This window comes from Oxyura jamaicensis, chromosome Z (genome assembly GCF_011077185.1).
Source record: "Oxyura jamaicensis isolate SHBP4307 breed ruddy duck chromosome Z, BPBGC_Ojam_1.0, whole genome shotgun sequence".
NCBI classification, from domain to species: domain Eukaryota; kingdom Metazoa; phylum Chordata; class Aves; order Anseriformes; family Anatidae; genus Oxyura; species Oxyura jamaicensis.
Genome location: NC_048926.1, coordinates 61,186,126 through 61,204,743, shown reverse-complemented (window position 1 = coordinate 61,204,743; position 18,618 = coordinate 61,186,126). Strand labels below are relative to the sequence as shown.

The 18,618-nt window shown below is 39.7% G+C and overlaps 1 protein-coding gene across 1 annotated transcript in view; it reads left to right on the top strand.

Annotated features, from left to right (window-relative positions):
* The window catches only part of EPB41L4A (erythrocyte membrane protein band 4.1 like 4A), a 133,924-nt gene that overhangs the window by 94,699 nt on the left and 20,607 nt on the right, over positions 1 to 18,618 (top strand). Inside the window, exons 13-16 of the mRNA XM_035310042.1 lie at positions 7,178 to 7,259; positions 11,045 to 11,128; positions 13,686 to 13,799; positions 15,638 to 15,685. Of these exons, the coding sequence (XP_035165933.1) occupies positions 7,178 to 7,259; positions 11,045 to 11,128; positions 13,686 to 13,799; positions 15,638 to 15,685 (328 nt within the window). The remainder of the gene's footprint in view (positions 1 to 7,177; positions 7,260 to 11,044; positions 11,129 to 13,685; positions 13,800 to 15,637; positions 15,686 to 18,618) is intronic.

Sequence of the window (18,618 nt, the reverse complement as noted above, 5' to 3'; positions counted from 1 at the left end):
TAGATACATGTTTTTTTAGATAGTCCTGTGTGGAGTCAGTAGATGGACTTGATGATCCTTGTGGGTCTCTTCCGACTCAGGATATTCTGTGGCTCATCTATGACTTGTCTCATAGATGCTGTTCACCCTTAAACATAGTGACTTAGACTTCTGTTCAGCTGGGTTATCCCATTCTTAGAGTGGTGTTTCAAGATGAATGGCATTTCCCACCTCGTTATTCCCCTGTTCAGCTGTGCAGAAAATTGTGTGGCTATTCAGGGGTAAACTTGTCAGCTGAAACTCAGCCCTTAGTTAAAAATAGTGTTTGCCTTAGCACAGGCAGTGAATGTCAGTCAGTATTGCTGTAAGGATGACTGCGTTGTGCTTGGTTGTTTCAGTGTCTTTAATTGAAACTATGAGGAAACCAGAAACCTTCTTGTGACCTGCTCTGCTCTTGTAATGTGATGCAGAGTTCCCTGGGCAATACTGCTTGCTTTGGTGTATTTAAATACTCAGTCTTACTTTGAAGATTAAAAATAAGAAATAAAAAAATTACACAACTTATTCGTAAGTATTTGTGTAATTTCTATCCCCCCAATCTTGTTTTGCTTTTAATGTGGCTTAATTGATAACCCAAGCATTTCAAATATGCAGTCACTTTCCACTGGTGTAGGTTTATTACCTCAAAAGATTTTCAAATTAGATGAATTTGATTAATTTCCCACATTATATGCGAGCTAAGGGAAGAGAGCTGTGTTACTCAAAATCTATCCTTCTCTGTCAATGAATCTATTTTGAGTCTTTATTTTTTCATTTTGTATCTGGGTATTCATGGTGATAAACTGCTAGTTCTCTTTGTCCATATAAATGCATTTTGAGACGCTGAAGGAAAGTTACTGTCATTTGTCCTCCGTGTGACAGACTCCATATGGCAGTCTCTTGCGTTTCACCAGGATAAATGCACCCTTTTTCCCTTAAACTGGATCTTTGATACAGCAGTATTGAGTCCATTTCACTCAGGGAATCAGGTCCATTTGATAGATTTTAAGCAACACTTGGTGAAAAATACTAACCCAATATGTAATTTACTTTTACAAAATATTTTTTATCAAGAAAATGAGACTGCCAAAGTAAACAGTCTTGAGTTAAAACACTTCAGTCGGGCAAAGTTTTAGAGAATAATATGATGTTACATCTTAAAATAAATTTTCCTTTTGCATAATGGGATCATGTCAGTGGATCGATGGCTTGTCCTTTTTTCTTAATTTTATGTTTCTAGTATGGTGTAGTAAGATTAAATATGCCTTGTTCAACATTTTAAACAAGATTATTTTAGTTTACATCTGCTGGATATTTCTTAAGATGTTTTCTGCAAATACCACATAAATTACCATCCAGCTGAACATAGCTTATAATTTATCTTTTTCTAATGAACAGCAGAGTTCCATATATTCTCCCCTCTCACAAACCCTGAGCCCAATAACAATTTACAAATAGTTACTATTTGTAACTTCCTTCTTGCCTTCTCCAAGTTCAGCATCTTGCCTCACCTTCTTTACTTTTCTTCCTTTTCTTAAGATTGCAAAGCTAAGCACATGAAACAAAAGCTTCTCTTTCTGCAGCCAGTTCAATCAGTTGTTCTGTCACAGACCCACCATCATCTGTGTTTTTGGACAATTAGATCAACCACTAAATACAAATTCATCTCTGTAGCAAGTGCCATCTACATTGCTGCTGCTGTAGAGGTTGTAGAGGTCTGTGTGAAGTACTGAAGTCTCTAACCTCCAATATTTCATGATTTTTTTTGTTGTTGTTCCTTTATTTTTTATACATATTTGGTGTTATTACCAGTTGCCTAGTATGCATTTTTTTTTGTCACTTGAACGTAGAGGTTAGCTATAATTTGTGGTAATGAGTGACTAATAATGTTTTCTTGTCTTGTAGGTTCATTAAAATGTGCTAAAGTCATTAGGGCTGCAGACACTTGGTGAACTGTGGGTTAAAAGTTGGAGTAGGTACCAAGACAATGATAGAAAAAATATATTTGTATTTGTTTGCAGTTAGAGTGCTTTAGGGGAGGACATAATATGGTGACGAGAGAGAAACTAGCTTTCTTGTATAACAGCCACAGCCATTGAGTGGTTCCCTTGATAGGGTAGGATGTACAGACAGTTTGGCTTTAACATGGCATACTATTTCCTAGAATCCAGGTTACAATTGCTTAAATTCCAGTAAACCACATTTTATCACTTGCTTAACTCATACCATATCTCAGCTGTGCTAGAATCAGTGGAAAGACCAGCCCAGGAAACTTCACAGACTGTGCAATCAGTGTTTTTATATTAGTGCATTTTTTTCCTTTGTATATGCTTAGGTTGTTTTTCAAGTGGGTGCTCAGGTGGAGAAAGTTGTGTTGTTTTATTTTGGGAAGACTTGAACTTGAGGCATGCATAGCTTGTTTAGTTCGTTTATTCTCACAGTTTCAGCTGAGAGAGAGTTACAGTCACATTTTGTTCTGGTTGCAAATCATAAACTCAAACAGCGGAACAGGATCACTTATTGTTCTGCCATACCCTCTTATGGCAAGACTGATAATATTCAGCTTTCGCAATAATGGGTATGGGCTGCTCGATGAAAGCGTTCATTATTCTTTCAGCTGAACGCTGCACTCGAGAAGTTCCTCAGGAACGTTCTCTCTGGACAAACATTGATGTGGCCAGACCTGTTGCCATGGGTCTGAGTTTATTCGGTCCTGGAAAACACATTGCGTAGGGCTTCTTGTTTTTTGCTAGCTGAGGGCTTGATTTGCCAATGCCTCGCACGCTGTGTAGTTGTATAACCACTGTAAAGTAAACCCTGGCATTCTGATTTATAAGCCAGGCAGAGAATCAGGAGCAAGTATTAAAATTACAATATTGCATGTATTCTTATAGTCTAAACTATAGCACCCAGGCGTTGACAATCCCTGCATTGACTGACCTACCTAATATCACAGACAGCTGTCGTTATCCTTCTTTGCATGCACCTCAGTCATGGTAGATAGAGCTGTTGGACTGGGGCATTCAAAGTCACCAGTCTTTTCCCAGAAAACTGTGAGATTGGGTTTGAAAGCTAACTTTTACCAACTGAATATTGGGTTAATTGTATCTATTTAGTTATTTATTTACTTTGAGATATAAACTTTAAAGGTTATTTGAAATAACAGATTTTCTAAAAGGATGGATGTGACCACTGCTGTATTTCGTGATATGGCAATCTCAGCAGAAATGAGATGACAGGTATGGAAATTACTTTGGAAAAAAAAAACATCAAGGACAAGCTAAGTGAGTGTGGACATTTGAAGACCATTTATTTTTATAAGCTCTTAGTAACATGCAGTGCAAAGCATGAACGCTTACTTCATGTTTTCCTTTTGATCACACTATCTTCTGCCCTCATTAATAGATTTAAATACAAACACTACTTTCAGATAATGTCAATGAAATTGCTTTAGTTGATAAGAAACAGGCATGACTTAAGTAGCTCACCAGGCTCCTAAGATTTTGGGCTTCTGAGTTTTTAAAGTGTAGTGGTCTATTTAAATTTGAATGCATAAATCAACATTAACCTTGCTGTAAATTTAATCAAAGCATGCATTCATGTTTATGGAAAAATTCAGTTCAGTGATCGCTGACAGTAACTTACCTCACAAAACGCAATCAACCCAAAAAAACTGCTACAAGTTGAAGATTTTTGGTTATCTAAGGTATTTTGAGAGGTCTATTACCTTGGCATGTAAGAAACAGTAATATAGATAAGACACTGTAATGGGGTTAGTGTTTGGTCTATTTTTCTGGAGTCTGTTCTTTTAGAATAGCCATACTGTATGATACAGAGATATGTTGGGAGAACAGTACTGTGAAGGTAGTAGAAGACACATGAGGTGGAACATTCTTCAAGACCGTCATTTTTCTAAGTGTGGACTGAAGGCTTTCCTCCCAATTAAGCTAGTTATTTGTACAAAAGAGTTGTACAGCAAAAGAGTTTGTTTCTTAGAAGAAGCAAACAAAAGCGCCTATTGTCCTGAAGGGCAACAGTGGAGTCAGTCCAATGTGGCTCAATGAGGGCTTCTCTCAGTAGGAGAGAGTTTTGTATTTCTGTCTGGATTCTGCCTCTGTGATAGTTGCTGGTATGTTGTTCTTTCTGTATTCTTCCCTCAGCTAGGTGCTTGTTAAATAAGTACAGTGGTAATACAGTGGTAACCAGGAAACTCAGCAGTGAGAAGGAGGTGGTGCTTTTTTAAAGGTTTAAAAGCTGCTCTGAAAGCTGATGTGCCTCTCACAGGCTCTGCAGCATTGGTGTTCGTGCAGGGAGCCCAGGGAGCTGCAGAGGCATCCGACTTTTGCAGTAGGGTGAACTGACTGCATCGCATAATCCCCATCTTCTGACACCCAGGGGTGACGGCGCTGTCTGAAGAATAATCAGGTTATTGCCAAACACAGCAAAAGATCAGGTCTGGAGCAACTGGCCCCTGGCTCTTTTTCTGGAAGTTGTTTCATTGCTTTGACATGTTTTGGAGCACGAGCTCTTGTCATCCCATCAAGTAATGAGCACTCTGAGGGGCTTAATAGGAAGCTACCTCACTTACGCAGCAGCATCTGAATTACTTATCATTTCATTTATTTGGAAAAGCAGTAGCTTTGCTGATATCAATACTTCCATGAGTGTAGATGTCATAGTGTTGTGTTTTTTTTTATTATTAATATATTTTTCATAAATTTGATGGCCTAGGAAAGGCAAGCTATATGTATTTTCATGGGAAAAAAGGTCAGAAACCCTGAGATATCCTTGTTGTTTAACACTTCTACCTACTCCATGTTCTTTTTGCTGCCAGTATCTTCCTTCAAGGTGGGAAATTTCTGCCTCTTATTCCTATGTGCTGTCTTCTTCTGTGTTTTTGTGTTTTTTTGACTGTAGGCATTTTTAGGTCTCTGGAAGAATTTTTGTAGCAGTCTTTTCTTTTTCTTTTTTTTTTTTTCCTTAATGAAGATGGGACTTTTTTTTTTTTTTTCCTGACCATTTTCTCATTCACATTCATTCATGGAAGTTCTGGGTTTCTTAACCCATTAATTTTTCATTTGGTAATTCTGTCATTTTACCAAGCAGGTCATAGTGAAAGTGTAGCTATTGCATCATTTTGGAAAACATGAAACAATTGTATGGGCAGATTTATAGTGCTTCAGTCTGCAGAGCTGGCTGTCTCGTCTTGAATAAAACAGAGGATTCATTCAGGCTCCCAGAACTTTACTTTCTGTCCTTTGTGTGAATTTGTTCCCATTCTGTATTTCTTTCTTAGAATATTCGAAATTCTTGATAGTCCTTGCATTGGCATGAAGAATGAAAAGTGCCTCAGAGGAGCAAATGATGTACAAGACAGGACCCAGGCTGCTCCCCTTCCCTGCCAGGCATTATTCTGAAAAACTAAGTAGGGGAAGGAGCAAACTAAATCATTAAAAGCCGTAAAGGTCAGACAAATAAGGGCTTGGCTGAGTTCCCTGAGCAAAGGTGACTAATGCCCCTCGTGGCTCTCTGCAGTGTATGAGAAATCTGCAGAAGACTGACAGATTTAATATGTAGGAGGCCCACACCCTTCTGGAGGATGCAATTGATGGCCTGACAAGATGCCTTTGAATACCTCAAGTGTGTGGGCTGAAGTAGAGGGGAGTGCAGAGACTTTGTACGTTAAAAGGGAAGTATGGGAAGTTGTGACGTGTCATGGAAAAATTATTTATCTGAGACTGTGGAGAAAGCTGATAAAGCAAAATTGAGCCACAGCTTAATTTGAGACATCACATTTTAGTTTTAGCAAGACAAAAAGGCTCTGAGTTTGTACTGCTGTATTAAGAACATGAAGGTGCTGTTGCTTGTTCATGAAAAGATGCAGCATTTCCTTGTTACCAGTTTTACAGATTTCAGTCAATCTCTTTTGTTAATTTCAGTGAACATCCTCAGCGTCCAGTGGAGAGCTGATGCATGTCATTAGTGGTGTTGCTTTGTTGTTTTACTTAGCATCTGCTTTTGGAGATGGTAGCAGTTTTGTAAGAAATGACAGAAACTGCCAGTCAGATGGAAAGACAACGTCTGAACTGAAGAAAAATTACAGATTAATATTAATGGCACAGCATGGAAACTAAAATTATAGTGCTAACAGAAACAAACTCTTCTTGATGATTAATGCATCTTTTGTTTGTTGTTAATTCTCTACCAGAGTTGCGTGATATACCTATGCTGTATACCAAGCTATACGGAGCAGTTTTGAGGTGTATACATCTGTACATCATACCTGTGTCATGTCACTTTGTCTTTAGTTAGAATGAAATATCCAGATTCCCTTGGCCCTCAGTGCTCCTAAATTACAAATGCACCAGTCTGTTCCTTTTAAGCCTCTTGCATGGAGGGGAAATGCATGTCCATCGTACTTCTTCAGGGCTCTGGCGGAGGCTTCTGTGCCAACAGTGTGGAAAGAGCAGGAGAAAAGAGTGTTCAGTAATGGGCACAAAACTGGCCAAATTTTTCTTATTCATAGAAAGTGAGCCTTAGTTGTTTCTTGTCCAAATGTTACTCTTTATTCTCTTTATATATACTTACATTATTAGGTTTCAAACCCTTGGTTTACAGTTTTTATTTTCCTGGTCATGATTTAGGATTTATTAGTGTTGTGTGCACAGTGCTGGTACATTGATTTGAAAGGGTTCCTTGCAATGTACATATTCATCTGGCTTTACCATCTAATCTAACAATTGTTTTAGAGGCCACAGTAACCACACAGGAGATTGCCAAGCTTTTTCACAGTGCAGACCATACCTAGTTAGCTTATATTCTCCTCATACTTTCTTCTCATTAGTGAAAGAGCAGGAAATTCCCTCCCGGTTGCGGTAGCATAGTATCCCTGGGGGAACAACAGCAGCTGATTCCCCTCTTGTCACATGGACGAGTAATGGATGTCCCCCATGTTGAACTTTCTTGTGATGTGCTGAAACTAGAAAAAATGATAAGACACAGAAGAGTGATCCTTATACATCCTTAGGAAGTACAGCGTGCACAAGATGTCTTGTGTATTATTTTATCTCACATACCACACTTGGTTCAGGAGGTGATTAGGCTGAAGAGATGTGCCAACAAATCTGCTAAGGGACTATCCTGTATTTTCTTTTTTCAGGATCCAGCAGCATGAACCAGATTGCAACAAATGGGGATAATGAAGGAACTACAAAAATCATGGCACCTTCCCCAGTGAAAAGGTAGGTAGACCAGCAGTTCCCTTCCAGCTTTTAAGAGTCTGTTTATTGCCTTGGACAGAGCAACACATTTAGTAGTCATTAATCACAGCTTTTCCTGCCCTTAAGATTTAGGACTCTGATCTTCTGCTGACAAAGATAGCAGTGGTAAGTTATTTCTGCAAACCCTGATCTTCTGCTGCACTGGAGCAGAGTTTCCAGGTGACGTGGAGTTCAGAAACCCACAAATAGGCATGTTAATGGGAAGACAGTCTCCATTTTAAACCTGAAAAACCAGACTGTGGCACAGTGGGCACTGCTCAGGATAGGTGTGAATTCCTTCATGTCTCTTCCCTGCTCCCTCTTCTCAGGTGCAGAGGAAGCTCTGCTTGGGATGTGTGGGCACGGAAGAGCTGGGAATGGCCTCTTCCAGCAGTTGTTCTTCACCCTGCTGTCCATTACTCATTGCACTGGTAAATCCAGGAGTACAAAACTAGTAGATGTTTGTGCTTGGTCCTCAGCACTAATGAACTTGCCAGGGCTCCTCTGGACTTGTATGGTCTGCTGTGTGTAATTACCAGTGCTGAAGCACACATCTCTGGTTATTATGCGTATTTGAGAGAAGGAGGTGAGGCTCAGATTCAGGAAGGGATTTATGTTCCCACCCTTACTTTTAGATGGAATTTGGATGGACAAATCAAAAAAGGGTGATTTGACAAAACAATGAGTCAAAAACTCAGCACCTAACATTTTTTGCTTAGTTGCCTAGATGTCTGTCTCTGCATGCCCAGTAACTTTTTTTTTTTTTTTTTTTTTTTGAGCTGAGAAACTCTGACTGTATCCCTCTGTTGAAGCTGAGGTCTTTACATGCTAAGTATCTCCATTGGCTTCTAGAGGTTCAAAAGATTTACTGCAAATACTTGGTGGATCGTGTTTCCCATTGCCTAATATTCTAAACTGTTGCCCCAGAAGAGAAGAGCTGAGTTTAATTGCTTCCTCAGTTTGAGGGAATCTGAATCCAATGGTCTTGTCCCTATGAAATAATACTACTCAGGGTTGAAAGAACATTTATGATTTTGCCACTCCATCCAGCTGAAGCAGGATGTGTTAGCAGAGAGACAAGTACAAAGGAAGAGGTTCATCTTTGCATTGTGAGAAGTATTGAGAAGCAGGGGCTCTTAACTACAGTTTGTGTTCCCATTGCTATATATACTTTTTTTTTTTTTTTCGTCAGTGAATTGTTAAAAGGGATAGGCAAGTTGTAGAGCAGGGACTCTCACCATTGCAGCTTCAAAGGGTCTGGGTTTAGTATCTTAACTTGGCAGTTTAAAAGCACTTCTGGGGCAGATTCTCACTGACTCATGTTTTTAAACAGTGTTAGTCACGTCTAAACAACCGCAACAACAAAAATTTGAAGTTATTTTTCTTGCATGCTTTCTGTTTAGAAATTGATTTATTCTTCTCCATGTCTGTGTCTGCACATGTAAAACACCTTTCAGGACCACCAAGCTTAGTTTGCCTGTCAGGCAGCACACATTCTGGATGAAGCATTTGCAGTTTGGTTGTTTACTCCATCCTATGTGATTCTCGAGTTACTTCTCAGTCATGCTTACAAAGCATCATACAGCAGCTCTTAAGAGCTGAGTTTTCACAGTTTAACATCTCATTCACTGCTGAGATACACAGTTGGCCAATTCTGTGTAACTGGTGTAAATTCAAGGTAAACCATTAAAAAAAAAAAAAAAGAAAAGAAAAAGACAAAAGAAAATCAGATCCTAGCCTTTTCTAAAATTTTCTAAAACTTTGAATGAACTCAGTTGCTGTTGCAGATGTGTTCCTGGAGGTAATACCAGTATCTGAAGAGCTGCCATGCTCTAGTTCTGACTCTAAAGTCTGCTCTGAATGAGTAATGACGTAGAAATCTAATGCAGTGAATTCAACTAGCACGATCATTTCCCTTTCTCTTTTATGAGATTTGAAAGCACAGTTCAAATTTCTTTAAAATGAACTTCAGTCTGAGAATTGTTCTGTAGTTTATGCCATGCAAAAACAATTCCTGTTTGCAGTACAGGACAGAAAGATGTTTCCCTGAGTTACTTGCTTACTCTGTAATGAGCATGTGTTTTTTAGCCTGGGAGTAGATTCTGTGCAAATAAGAATCGCTGATTAATGGGTGCTGTATTAAGAAAAAATTTTACCTGTTAGAGTGTAATTTAATTTATTCTCCTGCTGACTTACTGTAGCTTTGCATTTGGTTCACTACGTGAGAATTAAATGCTTTACTCAGTGACCTGTAGTAACCAAAGGCTGAGGTTAAAAGTGGATTAGTGAGTTAAGTAGCCACGATTCCTTCATACAGCAGTGTCTGTCACCACCTGCTCTGGGCAAAGAACACCGGCTTATGTGCCCCTCTGTAAAGCCTTTTTTGCTGCTCAAGTTGCACTTTGGAAAGATCTGTGGTATTAATGCTTGTAGTGGGTTGCTGTCAGTAATACTACTTGAAGAGCTTAGTGGAAACCAATATGGCTTAGTTTTATATCAGGTGAACTGCTTGTTCAGGCTGAAAGTGAACTCTAGAGATGATGCTGCAGGAAAAGCACAACTGCCCACTGGGGAGAAGATGTATATAAAAACATGCTATGTCTGGAAGCCACCTTCCAGCACTTGGAGTGGCAGTGAGCTGTCCTGTCTGGGACTGTTAGGGGGCTAGAAGTTGTAAAATGTGACAGTGTGAGAAAGCAAGGCAGAAACAGAGAGCTAGAGCACACAGCTGGTTACAAATGCTGACATCTATTTTGTCAGCTGCCTTGATTCTCCTGGTACGTCACCTTGCAGCAGTCAGTGAAGCCAGCTCTGTCATGTTGTCAGCTTTATGCTCAGTGTCTAGCAAAGAGACAGCATAAGGAGTTACTGAGGGAGGGATGAGAAGAGTGTACTATTCCCTGAACCTGTCATGTTTTGAATAGTTATCACCCATGCGTTTGTTACTCTAATCTTAAAAATGATGCAGAAGCATGATAAGGATAATCAGAGATGTGTTGACTCTTCTGCTGGGAGAGATTAAACAGACTATGATGCTTTCTTTGGGATAAGAGATGAGCCAGGTATTAGATGTATGAAAAAATAGTAAAGTGGGGTTTGTGATTAAGGAACAGTCATTCACAGGGTATTTTTTTTTCTTTCCGTAAACATGGAACTGTGAGGAATAGAGGATGGATTTTCTGAAATGGGTGGAAAATTTGAGACAAAATAAAATATTTGTGCAACAGTTGGAGTTGCACAAAGCAGTGTCCTGCTACCAGGCATGATTCATGCCAAAAATACAAAAAAGTTCAAAAGGTGCTTAAGTAAATCCGTGCAAGGCAGTTCCATCAAGAGTTTTGTAAAATACAAAGCAAAATATATATTTATATTTAGCAAATATTTAGCAAAATCTGCTAAATGCGTGTTGTGGAGGACTGGGAGGGCATGTTGTATCTTTGCCCTGTTGTTAGACTTTTTGCCTAAGCGACTGTTCTCATTTATTTTGAGATGAGATTTACCTTTTTCTGACTCAGTGCAGCCGTAATTATGGGATTGTAGAGCTGATTTTCAAGTCCTTCATTTTTTTTTCTTCTTCCAATCTGTCTTTCTAGGAGAGATTCTGTAATGTAGCAGTTGTTTGCCTTCTTTCACATATCAGGCAAATAGCTGTATGTAAGGTTGGTCTCTATACTGGCTGTTTGCCTCTAAGATGAATTTCTAAGAGGGGAGAGAAGATGTGACCTATACCCTATGGGTTTTAAAAATATATCTGTACTTTTATTTAGCTTTAAAAAGATGAAAAATGAAAACAGTCCAGAAACCCAAAGAAGTAAAACAAGCGCACCATGGGAGGAAAATGGCCCGCAGAGGTAAGGCAAGACGTGATATCTCAAATTTTGTGCAATGGTAAATGTCATGCCCTGGTAATAGGGTGAGGGATATTGGTATAATATATTAATGCATTAGCAGGGTCACAGTAAGTCTGTATTGCAAATAAGAAGATAGCTCCTGACATAGATATATAATCAGTTAAAAACTAGGAAAGTATGAGTGCATGAGTAGGAGGAAGCGTTCAGTGGACAGGTGTTGTCAGTGGCTTTCCGCAGAGATCTGTTCATGGACCTCTGGTTTGGAGTGCATTTGTCAAAGACCTGGAAGGAGGAGTGAGAAGGTTTGGTGATGGGACAGAATTGTTTGGGATAGTGAGACTGAAAGTTGTCTCTGAAGAATGGCAGGAAGACCTTTAGAGTCTGCTTGATGACCCACTAAATAGTGGATGACGTTGAGTTAGTAATTGTAAAGCAAGCTTAATGGGAGTGACAAATAATCCTAGATTTCCAACTAAAATGAGGTGCTGCGGATTTTTTACAGATAACCTCATGAAAACACAACTCAGTAGCAGTCAGAAAAACAATTGGCAATTATTAGGGAAGAGACAGTGAAGAATGCAAGAGCACAGCATTCTGATATTAGAGAAATTTGTGGGTTACATGTTTTCTGCATGAATTATTAGTGGAGCTCTATGTCCTTATCTCAGGAGGAGAAGACTTTGAAAAGGGCAGCAAGGCTGATCAAAAGTATGAATGGCTATACAGAAAACCTGTACTAGGAGCAACTGTATACACCAGAATTACTCAGCCTGGAAAAGAGATCACTTCAGGGGTTGTGCTAGAGATCTAGAAAATCATGAGTAGTACAGAGGAAGGGGATAGAGATCGGGATTCTATTTCTCCAGTGTTAGATCTTAGGATCTTTAGATGAAGCTGGCTGAAGGTGATCTAAATGCACCAAGAAAGGAAGACAGTAATCATTTTGTCTGAGTAAGAGACCTGTGGTGTTCCTTTGTAAGAAATGCCAAAAGTTAACAGGTTCCTTGGAGAAATTGGGCATGGAAGAGAAAACTATTGAGAGCTGAAGACAGATATATAACATCTGGCTCGGTCAGTCCCCTAAAGCAGGAATAGTGCAGTACTGAGAGAGCACTGGGGATCTGCCTTACGTGTTAAACTTACTGCTTTGTGTAAGTGGTTGCTTATGGCCACAGATGGAAACAGGTCACTGAACAAAGTTGCACATTGGTGTCATCCCCATACAGTCCTGCATTCATGTGATGTTCAGGTCTATACATGGTGCATCTTTTGGGGCATCTGGTCCTACTGCAAACACTGAGTGTAAGGACAAAGCTGTGTGCAAATATTTTGTTGCTAGGATAAAAGTTTGTTTGTGGTGTTTAAAGAAGAACCAATGTCAGCTTGTCACAGTATAGCTTCATAGTTTAAATTGTTCCCTGGATAGAAGGAGCTTTGACTCCTAAGAGCCAAAGAATGATAGGACTGAGTTTTTGCAAGTCCATCTGTTGTAAAGAACTACACAGTTTTTTTAGACACGTAAGCAGACTGCATGTAGTGCATATTGCACAAAGGTTTTTGCAGCTTCTCATAATGATTTTCCACTTTGAAGTTCATTCTTTTTGAGATGAACTGTATCAACCTTTTAACTGTGCAGAGCGGTGCTGTAATCAGCAGTATGCAGAAGGAGGGTTTTAGGAAAGCAGGAAGAAATACCTTAGCTGGGATTTGGTGAGAACACCATATTTATCAGGTAGCTGTCCTGAAAAGGGCTAAGTATCATCTTAATCATGAGTAAAAATGTATTGCTGAGCTTAGCATATCTGCTCAAAAAGTTCTGGAACTGCTACTGCATCAGTAGACCACCGCAGAGTAGCATAAACTATCACAAGCTCTGTTACACGGTTGGAAGTGTTCCTTACATTTCTGTAGAAAGGCACAACAGGACAATCCATACAGGAATTTGAGAACCACAGTGCAACCTACTTGTAGCACTGTAACAGCCTTGGGCCCGATCCACTACTTAAGGCTACATGAAGCTTGAAGCACCTCCAAAACAGTGGCAGAGACTTGTGTGGATGAACAGCAGAAAGCTGGAGCTAAAATTCATGGTCCAGACTGTTAGCTCTGTAGTGAAGATGTATTCTGGGGTATGGAAATTGTTTTAGGACTTACACCCATGGAAAAGAATACAGGTGCATTTGAATGGCTAGCTCTGGGTTGTAAAAGTCATCCTAAAGCACTAAAATTTTGTTATGCTAAATGAACATGTATATGCTTGGTTCTACATTTTGTAAGCCTAGAGTTGTTATCTTAGCAATGCTCTGTAGTCCTTGTTCTGTTTTCAGTGTTCAGTGTAAAATGCTTATTCCTGGAAAGCAGTACTATCTGTATTTACATGGCATGCACAAATGTGCATACACTCTCTCTTGCACATACGTAAGTAGCTGAATACAGGTATGTGAGCATCTAAGTGCATGAGCCTTCTCGTCATTTTTGTAGACTGAATCTGGGTTAGCTGTCTTAACTCTCCTGGAAGTTTAGTAGTCAATTGTTTGCTTTTCCTTTTTAACTCTAGTGGGTTGTACAATTCCCCCAGTGACCGCAATAAATCACCAAAGTTTCCTTACTCTCGGCGACGGAACCCATCAGGTGGCAGCGAGAATGAGTCTGGGCAGCCAGTCCGGAGGAGGTAAGAGCCCTGAGGCTGATCACTGTTAGTTCAGATCACAGAAAGCTTGTGTTCCTGCACACTCCATGGTTCAGTAAAGGCTCCTGGGTCCTGGGAAAAGGGGTACTCTAGGGGCCCATCATTACTGCAAAAGAAAACTGAGCAAGAACATAGGATTTGCTTTTGAAAAGGAATCTTTCATCAAGATTTTTGCTTGCCTGCTGTTCTGCATACCAGGAAAATGATGTTGAAAATACAAGAAATTACTCAATTTGCACTTGCAAGATCCTTTCAGTTTCTGTAGCTCTTTTTCCCTTTCTCTTTGTAAAGAAAGGGATTGATGGATCTTGCTTGCCCTACAATAAGCTTCTGTTACAGAGCAGTATTTTAGGTATGTTGCTTTTCTATAAATGCAACAAAGATTAAATGAATGAGCCATTAAGCTGGCTTTAACAGTCCCATATGTGAATTAGAATTGCAGAATCGCAGAATTGTTTGGGTTGGAAGGGACCATAAAGATCATCTATTTCCAACCCCCCTGACATGGGAGGGGATACCAAATTACTTTACATTAGAGAGCATGCAAGTAGAAATGTAACTATGAGTTGCTTAATGTGTTTTAATGGGTGTGTGCTGAACTGAGTAACTCGGAAAAGTGAAATAAAATGGATGGAGATATTGTGCATTCTGTCCTGGAGTCTGTCCAAAATGTGAATCAATGACAGCTCACATTATGAAGTGATAGTTTTGACAGACTAGCTGTTACCTGTGTGATTGGTCCTGCTGAGAGGCTGCTTTCATCACCTAAGCTAGCTAAGGTACCCTGGTCAGCTGCAGAGTATAGACAAGCATAGCTAGGGTGCTGTATTCACAGTCTTCCAGGACTGTCTTACAAGCCAGCACCCTGGAGCTACATTTCTTTCTGACATCTCTGATGTAATTCACTGTTTGACTTTCAAAGCCAGGGTTTGCACAAGGGTCTTTGAAGACACAGCTGTATCTTTAACGAAATCTAGATAGATGATGAGCTTTTATATTTGCCAGGTTTCTGAGCTGCTCCAAACTTTTTATCTGCCAGTTGCTGTCTAGAAGAACAGTGAAGAAACTCACCCATCGTGTACGCTTAGTGAGCTCATGCCTGAGTTAAAGTAAAGCAGTGTAGCTCTCTTTAAGTCAACAGAGCTATGTTGATTTTCTCAGCCCTTGTAAGTGTTGACAGCAATGTGTTTCCTGAGATGGATTTTCTGATTCATTCATAGCTTAGTTGTTAGAAGGACTTGTTGGGCTCTGTAAAAACAAAGTAATAGAGATGTGCAGTGCAAAACCATCTTGAGTTATCATCTGGTATTTCAATTTGGCCTATCTAATAAGTAGACAGGTGGTTATGCCAATAACAAGTTTTCTCTTGGGCCACCACTCCACCAAAATGTTTTTAAAAGTCTTATCTCATATGTGAGACTGTCAAGACTGACAATAGTGGGTAGATTCTAACCTAATTATGCCTTCCTGAATCTTGGTTTTATTCATGCACTTTCCTTTTTCATCAGTTTAATAACAATAGCTGTGTTGTTTATGCTCTCTTAACTGGAATTAAGAGGAAAACATCAGGATTTGCTATGCTGGAAACAGTATGAAACTCTAAAGGCCAGTTTACCATGCTCAACCTTGCAAGTCAAGCTTTTGTAATGGGAGCTTGAGTGGGATCATACCTTTGAAACTTAGTGTAGAGTTGCCCTGAAAAGTTTATAACAAGCGCATGCCTTTTTTCTACATCCTATACCATGCTAAAGGTGGGAACTTTTGTGTATTTGTGTTAAGTGACCCAGCGGTTTTTCATTAAAACTTCTTTAATATCATAGGAAAACCCAAAACTGTGGCGAAGATTCAGAGTTAAAGCAGAGGAGAAGGTAAATATATAAACTATAGCAGTTATGAAATGATAGCAAAAGTACTAATTGTATTGTAGTTCTCTGTAACAGCTCCCTTCCTTCATTGTCCTTCATCTAGAATGTTTAAAATGCTTATTGTGTTCCATTCATTTACGTTTTTCTTTCCAATGCTCTGTAACATAACTTAATCACAGCACAGATTCCTACAAGCTACCTTGCACATTGTTACTTGTTACCATAATAGAAATAGTTTCTGGAGCTTTAGCAAAGGCTTATCTGCAGCTTGAAAGTCAATTGCAGGAGTTGGAGCTCTTGGATTTTGATTCTGCAGTTTTTGAGTTCTCTAGCCTCCCAGTCCACTTAATTCATCTGTTTTGAAAGCAAGTGTGTTGTCATTTCAGATTAATTGCCCTGCAAAAAGTGGATACAGAGGCATATCCCATTTGCTTAAACTTCATACAGTCTTCTCAATGTGTCTTACACATTTTTGCTGACTTTTTTTGTTAAACTTCACTTCTTTTCCTGTGCAATTGTGTCTGGATGTCAAACTTCCAAATAGAATGCTGGTGCAAAGTCATAACTACCCTTCCATAACTTCAAGCTTTTGTCAGATATTTTGCATCTTAAGTTCTCTGGTACCGTATCTGCCTGCTTTGATTCTGTGCTGCGCTTCTCCTTTCTCCTGTGTTCCCATCCTGGCTGTTGGAAAAGGGACACAGTGCAGTACATATTGATGTCTGAGTCTCTTGAAGACTGCTAAAGAGAGGAGGCACTCCCAGGATCTGATTCACCACTCCAGCATGGGAAAGGAGCTCTGGCAGAGACACAAACATCTCAGGGACAATCACAGGAAGTCAGGGAAAGAGCTCATGTACTTCGCACCTGAGATAACAGATTATTTTTTTGAAGGATGTAACCATTTCAGTCTGTCAGTGATACACCCATGGTGAAGGTCCAGAACATAAAGCAGATAGGATTTAGTTGGGTACCTCAGGTGGCAACCCCATTACTCAGAAGGGACCTCTTCCTGAAGGCTGTACATGACAAATGTACAGATTTGTTATTGTATATAGGAATAGACATTCTCAACTTTCTCACAGTTTGTCTACCCTCCTCACATTTTAATAAGAAAAGGACCGCACCAGAATATGAGCCCTCTCTGTCAATTGTTTCTCTGAAATAGCAATCCTATCCCTAAGTCCCCTGCTGGGCTGTGTATGTTCTGCCCCTCTTGCATAACTGATCATGCTTTCTTTCTTGATCCACGTGTCAGACCATGCATGTATACCACCATTAAAAATATCAAATAAGCGCACGACCATGAGAAAAATCATGAAACTTGCTTTGTAATTGTTAGAGATCAAGATTAGCTTGTGTTCCTGCACCTGACTTAGTAAATCACCATTAAAAAAAAAAAAAGTATTTTATTCACTTCAGTAAAAGCTGATAAGCAGTGAAAGATAGTATTCTGACAGCTAGCATGAATAAGCTGCCACTCAGCTGGCACTCAGTTGGCAGCTCAGCAGTCTTGCTGTCTCTTCCCTGCGAGTGCTTTCTTGACAGGGAACACAAGGTAATTTGATGTGCAGTACCCAAAAGCTAGAGAAATGCATATCTTGATTTTGAGCAAATAGGGTGTTTTATCTTACAATTCTCCCGCTATGCTTCCCCCCCCCCCGCACCCCCCACCCCCCCACCTCCCTTCCCCCCAGAACTTTTTAGGATAGATTGTTTAAATCAGAGCAAGGAAATACTTGAAATATGAAAGAGCAGTGTTGCTCTGATGACCAGGAAGGGTTTTATAAAAAAATAAATAATATTGCTCTCATGTTGATGTTGAGAGTCAAGATTAAATGCTCTAAGATATCTAATAAAATTTGGGGTGGTTTGGAGGGGAAGAGAAAGGTGTACTTCTGGGTACATAAGATCTACTGCAGTTCTAGTGCATGTGTTGCTCTCTGAACTGTCTGAATATGCTTGAGCCAGTATCTTTTGGATGCTGTCTTTAATCTTTCCTTCCTTCAGGGTAACATTTTTCTGCGTTAATATTGGTAAACTTTTCCCATTAATATCACAGAGAAATGTGTCTTTCTTGAGAGGCTGAGAGCATCATGACACTAAAGAATGGTCCAAATCAGGTTTTGGTGAGGGTGCCATTTTTTAGGACCAAGCCCAGTGGTATGGTAATAGTCCTAGTCCCTAGGACCAAGGCCCTGACAGCTGGTTTGTCTGCTCCAAAATCTTGATAAGTGGTAATCAGAGATGTAAAAGTTTCAGGTAGTAGGTGCTGAGTAGGTGCCCTCCGTACTGAGAGGAGCTTGCCTATAGGAAGGTGCATCCCCATTTTCTTCTTGAAGCTCAGCTCTCAGTCTTACCTGTCTACTTTTGTATCAGCCTGTTCCACCAGCCTTTTTCAGTAGTAAATAATCAGAGCCATGAACGTCACCTTACCGTTTGAAGCTCCGCAGTCAGAGGTCATACAGAAGTAACTGCTATATTTCTTTTTCCCTCACACGATGCATCATCTTTGTAGCTGTGTCTGGGGTCATCTCAAAGCTGTGCTGATACACACACCTGCCACTCTGTGCACTTCAGCCTTTCAGTATTCATAAAGATCTGCAAGAAACTCAGTGTTAGTGGTGTTTCATCCAGACCACCAAACACTCAGACAATGATTTGAGCTTATTAGAAGTTAGATGTGAATAGAAAAAGACAGATCCTGTGAGCATTTTGTTTGCCTGCAAAATCAGAATGGCTGCGTAAATTTCTGTCAGGAGTCTCACAACAGGGAGTAAGAAAAGGACCATTACATATACAGTTTAAAGGCAAAACATTCTACACCTCAATGAAACATTTTACTGTGGCATATGCACAAAGAATACTGAGAGATAAAATATTTTTTAAAAATACAGTGCAATGATTTAAAAGGAAAGGAACACTCACCTGTCACT